The sequence below is a fragment of the Panicum virgatum genome, chromosome 6K (assembly GCF_016808335.1).
Source record: "Panicum virgatum strain AP13 chromosome 6K, P.virgatum_v5, whole genome shotgun sequence".
Taxonomy (NCBI): domain Eukaryota; kingdom Viridiplantae; phylum Streptophyta; class Magnoliopsida; order Poales; family Poaceae; genus Panicum; species Panicum virgatum.
In genome coordinates this window covers 1,931,048-1,942,386 of record NC_053141.1, presented here as the reverse complement: position 1 = coordinate 1,942,386, position 11,339 = coordinate 1,931,048, and the positions used below count along the sequence as shown (strand labels likewise).

At 57.1% G+C, this 11,339-nt stretch overlaps 2 protein-coding genes across 2 annotated transcripts; both read left to right on the top strand.

The window, feature by feature from the left end:
* Positions 1-1,333: 1,333 nt before the first annotated feature.
* LOC120711195 (protein IQ-DOMAIN 14-like) lies at positions 1,334-3,864 on the top strand. The gene is made up of 4 exons (XM_039996651.1): positions 1,334-1,725; positions 1,823-2,410; positions 2,532-2,678; positions 2,837-3,864. The coding sequence occupies exons 1-4, from the start codon at positions 1,570-1,572 to the stop codon at positions 3,578-3,580; spliced, it is 1,635 nt and encodes a 544-aa protein (XP_039852585.1). The 5' UTR covers positions 1,334-1,569; the 3' UTR covers positions 3,581-3,864.
* A 3,046-nt stretch (positions 3,865-6,910) lies between these two features.
* LOC120639300 (ethylene-responsive transcription factor ERF061-like) lies at positions 6,911-7,438 on the top strand. The gene has a single exon (XM_039915270.1). It carries the CDS (start codon positions 6,911-6,913, stop codon positions 7,436-7,438), a length of 528 nt encoding a protein of 175 aa, XP_039771204.1.
* Positions 7,439-11,339: the final 3,901 nt, after the last annotated feature.

The window sequence follows — 11,339 nt, the reverse complement described above, 5'->3', positions numbered from 1 at the left end:
GATCCAAGAGGCTTCCGGCGCCCTCAGCTCTCCCTCCGCAGGTTGTATAGAAGTTAGAGTATTTGTTTGCTATAGATAGGCGAGCTGGTGCATGGCCGCATGGTGGTAGGTGCAGAAAGTAACGACTCCAGCAGCGTACAAAAGCAGCAGGGGTAGGCTTGACCGGGGATTTGACCAGATTAAGCTAAGCTGCAAGGGTATGGGAGGGCGAGGAGGAAAAAAAAAACAAAATGCCGGCGTGCCCCGCCCCCCGGTGTGTTTCGTCCGTTCCTTTCGGAATCCCAACGCCAGCAAACAGTGCCTGCCGGCTGCATGCATGCTTGCTGATATGAGAGAGAGAGAGAGAGAGAGAGAGAGAGAGAGGCCTCAGATGATCGAGGAGGGCGACAGGGGCTCCGATCCGGCGGCCACGCACCGTGGCGGTCGAGGGACGGCTTGGTATGGGCGCGCTGCTGCTCCGTCGTCCGATCCTGCCTGCGGCCTGGCGTAGTCATCCATGGCAACACGACGAGGCGGGCAGGCGGCAGTCACAGGCGGTCGTGCTGCTGGTCGCCGACGCTACACGCTAGAGCCACATCCACCCACGGCGCCAGTCCGCCTGCGCCGGCCGGTCCCCTCTCGCCTCGGCCTCCGCGACGCCCCAACCCACCAGCACATACGAGTAGTGCTCCAATCCGTGCCGGGCAGACTAGTGCACTGTGCACGTCACGTGCCGCGGCGAGTGCTCGGTGCTCCAATCCGTGGTGTCCTCGCCGGCCGGATGTGGCTCCGGGCGCGCGGCTGCCCCACGAGGCCGCAATGGTTGATTGGTCCGCTATCTAGCCAGGCAGGCCTATCTCCTAGCTCGCGCCGCCGACACGACACACGGTCGAGCACCAACAACCCACTTCCAATCCTACCGCCTTGGTGATGGTGGCCGACCTCGTCTGATATCTACGGAGTAGTTTCGATCCGCCGGCCAATCCATTCATCATCAGCTCGCCCACGATGCGTCTGTCTCGTCAGCACCTGCCTGCCCTACCACCCGTCCGTCCACCCAAAGAGAGGACCCAGGGGCGCCAAGGGATCGGTAATGTCACCACCCATCAATGCAATCACCAAGTGCGAGCTCAGACGTCGGCAACGGATCGGCGGCCGTGGGGATCGCATCGCACGGGAACCCAGCGCCGGGATCATTGGCCGCCGTCTCCCATCTGCCCCATCCGGGGGTAGGGGGCCTCTGCCCGACTGCCTGCCTGCCGGCTGCCTCCCCACCAAACAAACCATGGAGGCAGGCAGGCAGCACAGCACCAACGTTCACCCACTGACCCGGCCTCCCCCGCAACGCATCGGAAAGCCACAGCAGCGGGCCCCACGCCACACTCCTCTTCCCACTCCCTCCCTCAGTCCTCCCGCTCCAGCTCCAGCTCCAGCTCCGTCGATGCCCATAAACCCCAACACGCATAAAAGCAGGTGCCGTGCGGTGCCGGGGGAGCGCGTGACCACCACCCAGCCAAAGCCATGGAGCTCGCCACCCGCCCCCCGCGCCACCAGCAATAATACAACCAACGACCCCCTACCGCGCCGGACATGGGCAAGAAGGCCGGCGCCACGTCCTGGCTCACCGCCGTCAAGCGCGCCTTCCGCTCGCCCTCCAAGGACGACGCCGCCTCGCCCTCGCCCGCCAGGAAGGCCTCGCGTCTCCGCGACGACGCCCCCGCCCCCGCCGACGCCGACCACGACAAGGTACTGAGTGCCCCTCTCGCTCCCCTCCCGTTCCTGTTTCGTTTCACCGTACCTCTGCTGCTGCGGCGGCGGCGCCTCACGTATGCTGTTCCACCAGGGGAAGCGCGAGCGCCGGAGATGGCTCTTCCGGAGGTCCTCGCCCCCGTCGTCCCCGGCCCCCGCCGCGCCGGACCACCCGCACCCGGCCGTCACCGTCACGGAGGAGCAGCGCCACGCCATCGCGCTGGCGGTGGCGACCGCCGCCACGGCCGAGGCCGCCGTCGCCACGGCGCAGGCGGCGGCCGAGGTGGTCCGCCTCACCCGCCCCCCCGGCGGCCTCGCCGCCCGTGAGCGCCGCGCCGCCGTCCTCATCCAGACCGCGTTCCGGGGCTACCTGGCGCGCCGCGCGCTGCGGGCGCTCAGGGGCCTCGTCAAGCTGCAGGCGCTGGTGCGCGGCCACAACGTCCGGAAGCAGGCCAACATGACGCTCCGCTGCATGCAGGCGCTGGTGCGCGTCCAGGCGCGCGTCCGGGACCAGCGGATGCGCCTCTCCCAGGACTCCATGTCGTCCCTGTCCGTGTCGCTCTCCGCTGCCGGCGCCGCGGCGGCGCCGCCGTGCGGGAGCAGCAAGTCGTCGTACAGCGTCGACACCTCCACGTTCTGGGACTCCAAGTACACGCACGACTACGCCGACCGCCGCTCCGTCGTGAGTACTCTTTATGTGCCATTGCTGTTCTTGCTATATATCTGATCTGAAGGGGAGAAAAAAGGAGTCTTTCTTGTGCGCATCTACTGACTGATTTGATGATTTGGTGGTCTGGTTGCAGGAGCGGTCTCGCGACGGCAGCAGCTTCGCCGCCGACGACTGGGACGACCGGCCGCGGACGATAGAGGAGATCCAGGCCATGCTGCAGACCAGGAAGGACGCGGCGCTCAAGCGTGAGAGGGCGCTCTCCTACGCCTTCTCGCATCAAGTAATCATCTAATTATTAGGATTGGTGGTTTTTTTATTTGATTTTTGAAAGACAAGATCTTCTTTTTCTTTTTGGGTTCGTTCTACACTTCTACTGTATTTGGTTGGGAAGTGTTCGATGACTGGTTTAGTTGCTCACTGCTGCTGCTACCTGCACAGCTTTGGAGGAACCCGGCGGAGGCGGCGGATGAGATGGACGTGGACGGCGGCGGGCAGCAGCCGCGGTGGGCGGAGCGGTGGATGGCGTCGCGCGCGTCCTTCGACACGAACCGGAGCAGCAGCATCCGCGGCGCGGCGGCGGCGCCCGGGCGCGCGTCCATGGACCACCACCGGGAGCCCGTGAAGACGCTGGAGATGGACACGGCGCGGCCCCTGTCGTACTCGACGCCGCGGCGGCAGGCGCCGTCGTCGTCCTCGCCGATGCACCACCGCGCGCACCACGGGCACGGGCACTCTCCGGTGACGCCGTCGCCGGGGAAGGCGCGGCCCCCGATCCAGGTGCGGTCGGCGAGCCCGCGCGTGGACCGCGGCGGGAGCGACACGCCGAGCCTGCTGCACTCGCAGCGGCACCACCACCACGCGGGGGCGGCGGCGGTGCCCAACTACATGGCGGCGACGGAGTCGGCCAAGGCGCGGGTGCGGTCCCAGAGCGCGCCGCGGCAGCGGCCCGCGACGCCCGAGCGCGACCGGCTCTCCGGCGGCGGCGGGAGCGGCGCGAAGAAGCGGCTGTCGTTCCCGGCGGCGGCGGAGGCGCAGTCGCTGCGGAGCCCGAGCTTGAAGAGCGCGGCGGGGCGGTTCTCGTCGGAGCAGCGGTCGACGGTGTCGTCGTCGTGCGCGGAGAGCCTCGGCGGAGAGCCGGCGTCGCCGTCGTCCACCACCGACCTCCGCCGCTGGCTGCGCTGAGTTGTACTGTAACGTCATCTGCCTTGGCAGCAGACACGACCACGTGCCCCTCCCGCGGCATCTCTCTCGGTGTAATTCATGGCAGCTTTTTTCGAGCGGGACTGTGGTGTGGTGGGTCCCGCGTGGCAGAAGCACGCGGGCGGGCAGGCAGGCTGGACTGGAACTGGAAAGCGTAGGTGCGAGAATCCGGCCCTTGTTTGGATGCTCTCTGGAATCCTAGTGCTAGAAGAGAATGTTTTCTGCATAAATGATCGGATGAATTCTATTTGCAAAATTTTTTTTGAGATGAGTGTAACTTTCGCGACGAATCTAACGACGGTAATTAATCGATGATTTGCTACAGTGATGCTATAGTACCATCCTCTAATCGCGTGGTCAAATGCCTCATTAGATTCTTCAGGGTCACTAGCGCGGGGGTTCTGTAGTTGGTTTTGTAAACTGACTTTGTTTGACACCGTAATAAGCGGTCAAAGTGTCACTATTCACTAGCGCGTTACAAAACCAAACGGGGCCCAATCGCCCAATCACGCGCTAATTGAGTTCTCAGCAATCGATCCAACAGGGGGGCTTCTCCTTCCTTTTATGACGCTGCACAGCTGTTGCACCCACCCAAGTGAGTGACATGACCATCCAAATATTTTTTTTTCTCTTTTCATCTTTTTGTTTTCCCCTTTCCTTTTTTTTAAGTGTTATCATGGCTGTCCTTTCCAGTTTTATCCTTTTACATTTTTTGTCTGAAGTTTTCATGACAACTTTTATATAAAAATTATAATAAAAAATTATATCGAGACTTGCGCTTAGAAGTTGCACGATACACTTTGTGCGTAAGATGTTGTGTGAGAAATCTTCCACATAGTATCATCATACAATTTGTGCTAAAAAATTATCCTCTATAAGTTATTTGATTAAGTTTTGTATGTACCATAAAAGTTATGATAAAAATTTATTATTTCAAGTTGTTAACAAAGAGTTATATGTAAAAGTTATGTACATTGTAAAAGTTATGATGAAAATTTATCTTTAGGGAAGATGTGCAAAAGTTATATTTAAAAATTATATTTACAAATCATAAATTTCCAAAATTAGAAAATTAGGTGGAATAAAAATTTATCTGAAAAGGAAAAAAAACCTCCTGTCGGAGATCGAGCGCCACGAAAGCTGCTGGGGCGCGCGCGGACTAGCATGCCCCGCGTAGGTGGCGGTTTGGGAAGGCGGGAAAAGGCAGGGCGCCCGCCTTTTGCCTTTCGCCGTCTTCTAGGCCAGTGTCTCAGTCTCGAGCAGGCATGCGAGTTTGGGCCTGCGCTGCGCCGTACCGGTACGGCTCGCCTCCAACCAATCCGAATCCGGCCAGCAGCGACACCCAACACCTGGCCGCCTTCTCTCCAGTAGTAACTGGAATAGTTTTGCTTGTTTACCAATCCGAGAGATGCCTTGGCCCTTGGGGCAAATGGAACACGGCAAAAGCGAAACCGAGGAGCGCAACAGCATTGTGACCAGTGGCGGAGGCTGGAATCATCGGCAACCGGCAAGGAGCTGCTTCCTACTCTTCTTCCTCCCGCCCCTCCTTTTCCTTTTTTTCTCTCCTTTCTTTCCTCTTCTTCTCACTCCTCTCCCTAATTTCCATGGAGCTCATGGGGTAGGGGTAGGGGGGCTTGAGCCCCCTTGCCCCCACCCTAAATCCGCCCCTGGTGGTGGCTGTTGCCTTCACTGCACATGCACATGAAGTGAGCGTGAACGCTGGTTACTTTTGTACTAGGACATGTATCGGACGCCCCAACCAAACCAATTGATACGTAGTAGTGCATCCATTTACTGGAGGAAGACGGTAGCAGGTAGCAGACGGGCGGTGCGTACTTGGGACGTACTAGTACTGTACTTGCATGCCTTCCGTTGGGGACCGGCGCATGTGGGAGAGTGCCATGGCATGGATGTGAGTTGCAGTTGCCCGGCGACATGGCACCAACGACGGGGTCGCGGTCACGTGGCGGCGCCGGCGGCAGGCAAGAGCGGGAGGGGAGGCGCGAGCGAGCAAGCAAGCGGCAGGCAGGCGGGCGTGGCCGGGCCGCCACGCCGCGAGCGCGCGCGGCGGCAGCGCGCACATGGCCGTGCCGAGGCCGACGCCGACGCGCGCGCGCCGCCCGGGGCGCATCGCCTACGCCTAGCTCGCTTTTCCGGCCGGGGCTGTGTGGTGGGTCCGGCCTTGCCATCTAGCACAGCGGGCGGGGCTGTGTGGTGGGTCCCGCTGTGCAACGGGAGCGGAGCGGAGCAGAGCAGTAGGAAATAGCTCGGCCCTGTTTGTTTTCCCCTATCGTGTCATAGCACATGATTCAAGATAAAAGAATCTCACATGTATGGAGTAGTAAACGAAGTTTATTTGCAAAAAAATTTCACGGATGGGTGTAATTTTTCACGACGAATCTAATGACAGTAATTAATCGATGATTGGCTACAGTGATGCTACAGTAACCATTATTTAATCGTGCGTCAAATGTCTCATTAGGTTCGTCTCGTAGATCAAGATTGTGGAGTTAGTTTTGTAAATTAACATTATTTAGCACCCTAATTATTAGTCAAAATTTTTGTGATACACACAACCAAAGAGGTCCGAAATGTAACTGGTACGGACCAACACTTTACAGTCGTGCTAGGCGGCCCTAGGCCTAGAGGGTCGATCTGAGTGCGTGCGCGACTGCCATAGTTGATCAATCATTTTGACAAGACCCTGCGCGTCCCTCCCGAGGAGCAGTCAGTCTCGAGCGCTTTTTTTACTAGGACACGACGTGATGGGGTCTCCAAAGTCTAACCAGCTATCGACCTCAAATAACCAGGCCTTGGTTTGGATTAGACTGTAAATGTAATAACTTTGATTATTAATTACAGTGTCAAATAAAATCAATTTGTAAATCAGCTATCGACCTCCAGAAAACCTAATGATGGTGGATCTGCGGCTGCGAGTGACGAGTAGGTGCTGGTCGGCAGGGGCCGCATGGTTCTCTTCGGCCATCCCTCTCGGACGAACGTGCTCCCAGGCCCACCACCACCTTCAACCGTGGCAAGCACTGTCTGCACACGCACTCAGCACATGCCCAGTACTTCTAGCTTCATGCTTGCGGTGTGGATAGCTGGGCATTCGGTTAGTATCAAATCCATCGATTCGGTTCTTCGGTTCCCATGAAAATTCGGTTCCTAGAAAATAAAAATTGATCAGTTCTTTTCATTATAGTTAAAAACTGAGCAAATTCGGTTTCGGTTATAGTTAGATTTGGTTACGGTTCTAACTGAGGGAACCAAAACTTCAGGAGGCACAAAAACAGCCATTCCCATTCGAAGATGCCGCCTGATGATGCGGCGGCGGCGGCGGCCATGCTGCAGCAGAAGTTGTACCGCGGCGTGCGGCAGCGACAGTGGGAGAAGTGGGTGGCTGAAATTCGGCTGCCAAAGAATTGGGTGCCTATCTACCTTGGCACCTACGACTCCCCCCCACCAGATCGCCGCGCATGCAGGACAAGGCGATCACAAGAAATTCATGAATTAGCGTACGACCGAGCCGCCTTCAAGCTCCGCGGTGAGTACGCGTGCCTCAACTTCCCGGGCGCGATGGACGGGCAAGACTGCCCCAACCACCTACGCCAGCTCCGCGCCGCCGTCGACGCCAAGGTCCAGGCCATCTGCGCCCGCCTAGCGTCGGGCGGTGGCGGCCAGGCTGGGCGGGGGCCGAACACGGGCGCCAGAGGCTGGACGTCGGGCAGGGGTGGGTACCGACGGGGGTTTGGGGCGGCGCGCCAGCGTGGTCGCCTCGCCTCGACCGATGGGGGAGGTGGCGGCGAATGTAGAGGAGGAGAGCAGCTGGGGAGCTAGCGGGGAGATGGCGGCAGGTGTTGAGGAGGGGAAGGGCAGGGGAGGTGGCGCTTGGAGCAGAGAGGGGAGTCAGTGTCCCATTGGTTCTTTAATGGGCTGAATGGTTACCAGTTTTGGTTCTCTTGAATAACTGAGAACCGAACCAAATTAACCAAGTAAATTTAGTTCCTGAGAAATAGGAACCGAATTTCTCATTTTCGGTTCTTTCGGTTCCAGTTCTTGGTTATTTCAGTTCAGTTCTCGGTTAAATTTGCCCATCCCGAGGTGTGGATATATGGCATCCTAGACACCTTAGCCTTGTGCTCAATGCCTGCCTACAGTCCAACAACTCGATCTAATTACCATTTTGGCCTTGTCACGATATCTTATTAGTTATTACAAGTGCAATACCTCCGATACTTCTCAGAGTGGAAATGATGACCAGAGCTTATAAATACTAGACTAGATTGACTATACTATCTACGACTTCTAAAACGATGATGCATGTACTATTGTAGAGTTTTTTTTTCTTCGCGACCGTGCCTGAGCACGTTTTTCATTAAGAGGGGATATTATTGTAGAGTTGAAAACACATTTGAAAGATAGAGGCTGCATTCTCATGACGAGATAGAGTTTGGAAAAGACTTCTAGGTCCAGCTTTTCCCATGATGCATGGAAGCTGGAGGCCAGGAGCCACCGCCCCTGCCAAGTGCCAACCTTCTGATCACTCGCTGAATGTAGCCACGGAGCAGAGCATTCATATCTTGTACGTAAGAGAATGAGCATGCACTGTGGTGATACAACAAGAATACAATGAATATAAACAATTACTCATTACGTATCAAACAAATTTATTCAACAATAATGAAATTTGTGATCACAAAAAAATACAATTAGAGGCGAATCCAGCCAACATATGAAGAGGGCTCATCTCCTTTCTCTTCTTCTTCCTCACTCCATCATTCTTTCTTCCCAAAAATGGAGGGGAGCTTAGGGTGGAATCCATTGATCTTGGGGGCGGTAGGAGGGCACTAGCCCCCCTAGAGAATTGAGTGTGCACCATTGGTTTTGTGCGCCACCCTGTAATTGGAAATATCAGTCTTAATGGCTGCTACCAATTGATATGGGGACATCACTTTACTGTCGAAGACTCTACGACAGCGCTCCTTCCACAAATCCCATGCTGTGTATCACCACCTGGAGATGTGTTGTATGCCTTAGTTGTGAAAAACTGCCACCATGTGGTGAAAGTTGTGTGTCGTACCATGGATTGTTGTACCATTTGGAAGTTGTATTGCTGTGCATACAGCAACTCTCATTGAGAAGGAACACAGCTGACAAATAAACTGGATTGGCCTGACCACCTCGACAGATGATGCGATCCGCAGTAGGTAATCTGTCTTGCAGTAGAAGAGACGAGCTTACATTTATTTTCTACCTTCGCCTTCCAGATTTTTTCCAATTGGGTTTGATCCAGTGAACTGCGCCCTGTATGCGGATTGGACTTTGTATTTACCATCATGTAACAGCCCAACTCGTGGGCTGCTGGGCTGAAATAGGCCCAGCGCACGTGCTAGTGTTGGGAGCATAGCAGCAGCCAAGGGAATAGTCCCATATTGCTTGGGCAAGGTGAGCTAGACGAGCTTAAATAGGTGGCTTGAGTGATAGCGGAGGCGATGCAACTGCCTCCGCACGGCGCGCGACGCCGCGCGCTCCGCGCACGACGCGGCCACGCTGCGCGGCACCGCATGAGCGCATGCAGCGTAGACTCGCCCGCCGCTAACTGCACGCGCGCGTCGCCCGCATGACCGGGAACGCCGGCATGCCCGTGCTCAGTGTACACTCGCATGTATTTAAACTTCAAGAGAGATCAATGAAAGTTTTGCGGTTGTTCTCTCCATCTCTATCTCTTCTTTCATGGTATCAGCTTACGAACGATCCTCCCTGGAATTTCCGTTCGCGTCCACCTCATCTCCCGCAGCCATGGCCTCCCCTCGCCACTCCTCTTCCTCCTCGGACGACGCCGGCGATGTCGCCATCCCACCGGCTCCGGCGGCCGTCGTCCAGCAGATCAACATCCGCTCCCACATCCCCATCACCCTCAGCCTCAAGGAGTCCAATTACAGCCAATGGCGCTGCTGCTTCGACTCCGTTCTCGGGAAGTTCGGCCTCGCACCCCACGTCTTCTCGCCGCCGCCCCTCGACGAGCGCGATGCCGAATGGATCCTCAACGACCACAGCGTGGTAAATTGGCTCCAGACCACGGTGCACACCGAGGTGTTCAACCTCATCTACCAGCCGCGCGCGTCTGCGTTCACCGTCTGGAACTCCATCGAGGGCTTGTTCCGCGACAATGAGATGCACCGCGCCGTCCTCGTCGAAGCCGAACTCCGCTCCCTGCAGCAGGGCGACCTGAGCATCGACGACTACTGCGGCCAACTCAAGCACCTAGCCGACATCCTCCGCGACCTTGGTCACCCCGTCTCCGAGCCGAGCCAAGTGCTCAATCTTCTGCGTGGGCTGAATCCGCGCTATCGCCATCTCAAGCCCATCGTCACGTCCAAGTCGCCGCCGCACACCTTCGCCTCCGCCCGCTCCTTCCTCCTCCTGGAGGAGCTCTGCGATAAGCATGACGACAAGGTCGCGTCGGGCCAGGCGTACGCCGCCGGCCACGGGACATCCTCCAACAACTCCACCAACTCCGGGAACGGCGGCAACTCTCGCAACCGATCCCAGCGGAACAAGCGTCGCGGCGCCAACAACTCCGGCTCCAACTCCGGCGGTGTCCAGGGCACGCGCAACGCAGGCGCGTCCGGTGGCCAACCCCAGAGCGGATCTCCACAGCCCTTGCCTTGGGCCGCTGGCTACAACCCCTGGACTGGTCTGGTCCAGGCATGGCCCATGCCATTCCGCGCACCCGGTGCTGGCGTCCTCGGGCCGCGCCCGCCGTTCCAGCCTCAACAGGCAATGACGGCGCAACACCAGCTCCAGCTGCCCGCCCCGACTGCGCCGCCTTCCTCAGCCTGGGATCAGCAGGCCCTGCTCTCGGCACTCGCATCGGTCGGGGGTCCTCCGCAGCAGCCTCCAAGCTCCGGTGATTGGTTCCTCGACACCGGCGCCACCACACACATGTCCAACAATCCCGGTATCCTCTCTTCCTCCTCCCCCGTTTCCTCCTCCTCTTACATCACGGTTGGAAACGGTGCTAGGCTGCCGGTCACCCACTCGGCCTGCACCTCCATTCCTACCTCCAGTACCCCCTTACTTCTCAACAATGTTCTTGTCTCTCCTCATCTAGTAAAGAACTTGATCTCCGTTCGTCAACTCACACGTGATAACAATGTTTCAATTGAATTTGATCCTAACGGTTTTTCTGTCAAGGATCTTCCCACCCGAACGGTGACCCTCCGATGTGACAGCTCCGGCAACCTCTACCCGCTCCGACTGCCGCCACAGATCGCGCTCAGTTCATCCTGCACTCGTGATCTCTGGCATCAGCGGCTCGGACATCCCGGCCGGCAAACCCTATCTACTTTGCTTCAGTCTTTTGATTTCCAGTGCAATAAAGACACATCCCACATTTGCTCTTCTTGTCAGATGGGCAAACATGTTAGGTTACCATTTGCTCCCAGTGAATCTATCACATATTTTCCTTTCCAAATTGTTCATGCGGATGTTTGGACCTCTCCTGTGTTTAGCTTCTCGGGCTATAAGTACTATCTAGCTCTACTTGACGATTTCACCCACTACGTTTGGGTCTTTCCCATGCGCCACAAATCAGAAACTCTGCCAATCCTGCGAAATTTTCATGCTTCTGTGGGTACCCAGTTTGGCTTGCGGATGCTTGCTTTGCAGACTGATAATGGCCGGGAGTTCGACACCGTCGCGCTACGAACGCTGCTTGCCGACCATGGCGTGCAGT

What these genes read in the sequence shown, in the direction of transcription:
- LOC120639300 (XM_039915270.1), top strand. Translation starts at nt 6,911, where the DNA reads ATGCCGCCTGATGATGCGGCGGCGGCGGCGGCCATGCTGCAGCAGAAG.
- LOC120711195 (XM_039996651.1), top strand. Translation starts at nt 1,570, where the DNA reads ATGGGCAAGAAGGCCGGCGCCACGTCCTGGCTCACCGCCGTCAAGCGC. An exon ending in ACGCCGACCGCCGCTCCGTC is followed by an intron (nt 2,411 to 2,531) that starts GTGAGTACTCTT and finishes GTCTGGTTGCAG; the next exon opens with GAGCGGTCTCGCGACGGCAG. An exon ending in CCTACGCCTTCTCGCATCAA is followed by an intron (nt 2,679 to 2,836) that starts GTAATCATCTAA and finishes CTACCTGCACAG; the next exon opens with CTTTGGAGGAACCCGGCGGA.